General features: G+C 37.1%; 1 protein-coding gene across 1 annotated transcript in view; it reads left to right on the top strand.

Annotated features, from left to right (window-relative positions):
- LOC105294726 (coagulation factor XI-like) overlaps positions 1 to 2,749 on the top strand; it is a 15,001-nt gene that overhangs the window by 10,900 nt on the left and 1,352 nt on the right. The window contains 1 exon segment of the mRNA XM_011364040.1: positions 2,035 to 2,200. Coding sequence (XP_011362342.1) covers positions 2,035 to 2,200 — 166 coding nt within the window.

The following is a 2,749-nucleotide window of genomic DNA, read 5'->3' as shown; positions in this document are numbered from 1 at the left end:
TAAGACAAGAAGGAGTATTTATAATAATTCTCTTGCCTTAGTTCTACTAAACATTAGAAGGGACACTTAGAAAATTTTGTTGTTAGTGATGTTGATATAGTTTATAAAAGAGGAACCAGCACTTATGCCTTAAATTGCAGAATCCATTGTTCACTCTCCTTCCTTCATTATATTCTCTGTTAAATTTATGGACTTTGGCCTGTAAAAGTTACAGAATATATTAGATATAGATTAATAGATGAAGCAGAAAAATAAGATAAGGAATAATAAAATCTTATGTCTTTTTAATGCAACTTCTGAATGAAGAGAAACTAATTAGGTTTTGCTGCACTCTATTTGATGAAATAGTATCCTAATACGAACGGGAATATCTAATTGAGATTTTTATTACATCCTTGAACTGTCATTGGTCTACAATATAACTTAATTTTCTGAAGATACAGAATAATTGCCGTCAAAAGAAGCATTTCTTAACATAAAATTTGATGCTAGACGCGATATTTTCCGTATTTTGTTTGAACTGAGAAACCAAATAGAATGAACATCAAGACCTATGACTCACTCTAATAAGGTCTTTATTGAGCTGTTCGAAACATTTTAGTTACTGCTCATCTATTAATTTTCCTAAATGTTGTCTTTTATGCCACTTCCACCTCGCAAATTATAAGGGCTTCCCAGTAATTCCAGAGTATAGTCAAAATCTTCAAAACGGTTCTATAAAACTAAACTGCACCCTGTCCACTCTCAAATGAAAACTCTCTTCTCAAGATATCCGACTATTTAGGCTTTCACAAACACATCACCCTTTTTCCTACCTCAGCTTGCTACCAGCTGGTGTTTCTTTCAAAGCTTCTTTTCCTGTCCTCTAATTCTGTTTGGAGTCTGCCCTAGAATTATACATTCATTTTCCTGTTGATGAAAGAAAGGCCTAGAGAAGTTGTTTTATGCTTAGAAAACTAGTAAATGAATGATCTAGGACTTAGCTTTTGACTGATGACTCTTCTGCTAACTTCACACTCCTTTAGCTAAAGATACAAAGCTTCCCTGATCTGCTTGCTATTCTAATTGTGGTTTGGGCATAACACATTGGCATCACCTGGGAACTTGCTAGAAAGAATTTCAGATCCTACTCCAGACTGGATCCGAATCTGCATTTTAAAAGAAAGCCAGGTGATCATATATGCACATTGAAATATAAGAAGCACTGCTCTAGAATAATGATGTTTATGAGTACCATGCCCCCATTCTGTCTAAGTTACAGGGAAGGATTTGGCCAAAACTCCAACCAGGAGGGTAGGTTCTGGCGTTTGGCATGTCAAGAAGTAAAAATAGAATGAACAGTCCTTCTCAGGACACCCAAGACAGGAGAGAAACATAGGAGTAACTCTGAATCAAAGTCCTTTGAAAGTATCAAGAGTTGGGCCAAAGACCCCTACACTGTCAACAAGACCAAAGGGCAGAAACAGTTTACAAACAAAAGAGCAGCCCATGTTTGGAAGTGGGTGGAATGGGGGTGATGGACCAAAGGTCAGCCCAAGTAGAAGGGGATAGGGGAGGAATTGTGCATAGACTGCAAGCTGAGTGGAAGGTGCTCAGCTTTTCTTTATAACAATAGTTTTCAAACTTTAGCAAAGTTGATTGAAACTCAGATTACTGAGCTCCACTGCTGATTCACTGGGTTTGAGTTGGTGCTCAGAATTTGCATTTCTAACAAGTTGCAGGTGATGCTCTTGGTCTGGAGGCAATTAACAACAGCTGCTTTTAACCATCAGGGTTATCATTTGAGGGAAGATAAGAATGCTTCTTAGTACCAGAGGAAGCATTCTTTGGGGGCATGTAATTACAAGATGACTTAGTCCTTCAATTTTTATGTTCATGTTTTGTTTTTCCAACTTGACTGTAAAGTTTCTTCAAGGTCATGGTAAATTATTGAAAGGAGGGGAGGTTTTTTTTCTCCTTTGTGCCTGAAGGAGTATAACTACTGATGGAAAATGATGATTTAGGAAGTTACTCCTTGCGATCCTTCTGTTGTAGAGTGTACGACCAAAATCAAGCCCAGATTTGTTGGAGGAACAGTGTCTGTTCACAGTGAATGGCCATGGCAGATAACTTTGCACATCACGTCACCCACCCGAAGACACCTGTGTGGAAGTTCCATCATCGGAAACCAGTAGATATTAACAGCTGCTCATCGTTTCGAGTTGGTACTCTTTTTTTCACTCATTCACCATGCCCACATGTATATTAAATCTATCACTAGGATTTTAGTACTTTTTTAAAAAAAAATGTATATTATCCTATTTACTAAATAAGTTTTCTATCTTTAGTGAAAAAAAGTGAGCAAAAAGGAAGAGCCACTCATGGTCTACCAGCATGTGAATAGGTGCAAGAACATTGCTGTTTGCGTATTATTTCATTTTCCCATTTTAACGTACACACCTCCCCAGGGAGTTCCTGTTAGTTCCCATAAGAACACACTGTATTTGGTGCATTGTCCTGGGCGTTGAGTCCAGAAGTAAACTGAAAGAGAATTTTCTGTAAGAGTTTATTATGCATCCTCAAATCAGATTCCTTACTTAGGTAAATTTCAATACTGGGCAAACATAAAAGCTTCATTGGAAGCATATACACATCCTGGAGAATTTTAGTTGGCCAAACTTCCTCTTTGCACTTCAGTATCTGAGTTGTTTCCAGACATAGTTTTGTTTTGTTTTTAAAAAAATTAGTATGGAGCATATTCATAACTCAA

This window comes from Pteropus vampyrus, unplaced genomic scaffold (assembly GCF_000151845.1).
Source record: "Pteropus vampyrus isolate Shadow unplaced genomic scaffold, Pvam_2.0 Scaffold92, whole genome shotgun sequence".
In the NCBI taxonomy this organism is placed as follows: Eukaryota; Metazoa; Chordata; class Mammalia; order Chiroptera; family Pteropodidae; genus Pteropus; species Pteropus vampyrus.
This window is presented reverse-complemented; position numbering and strand designations above follow the sequence as displayed.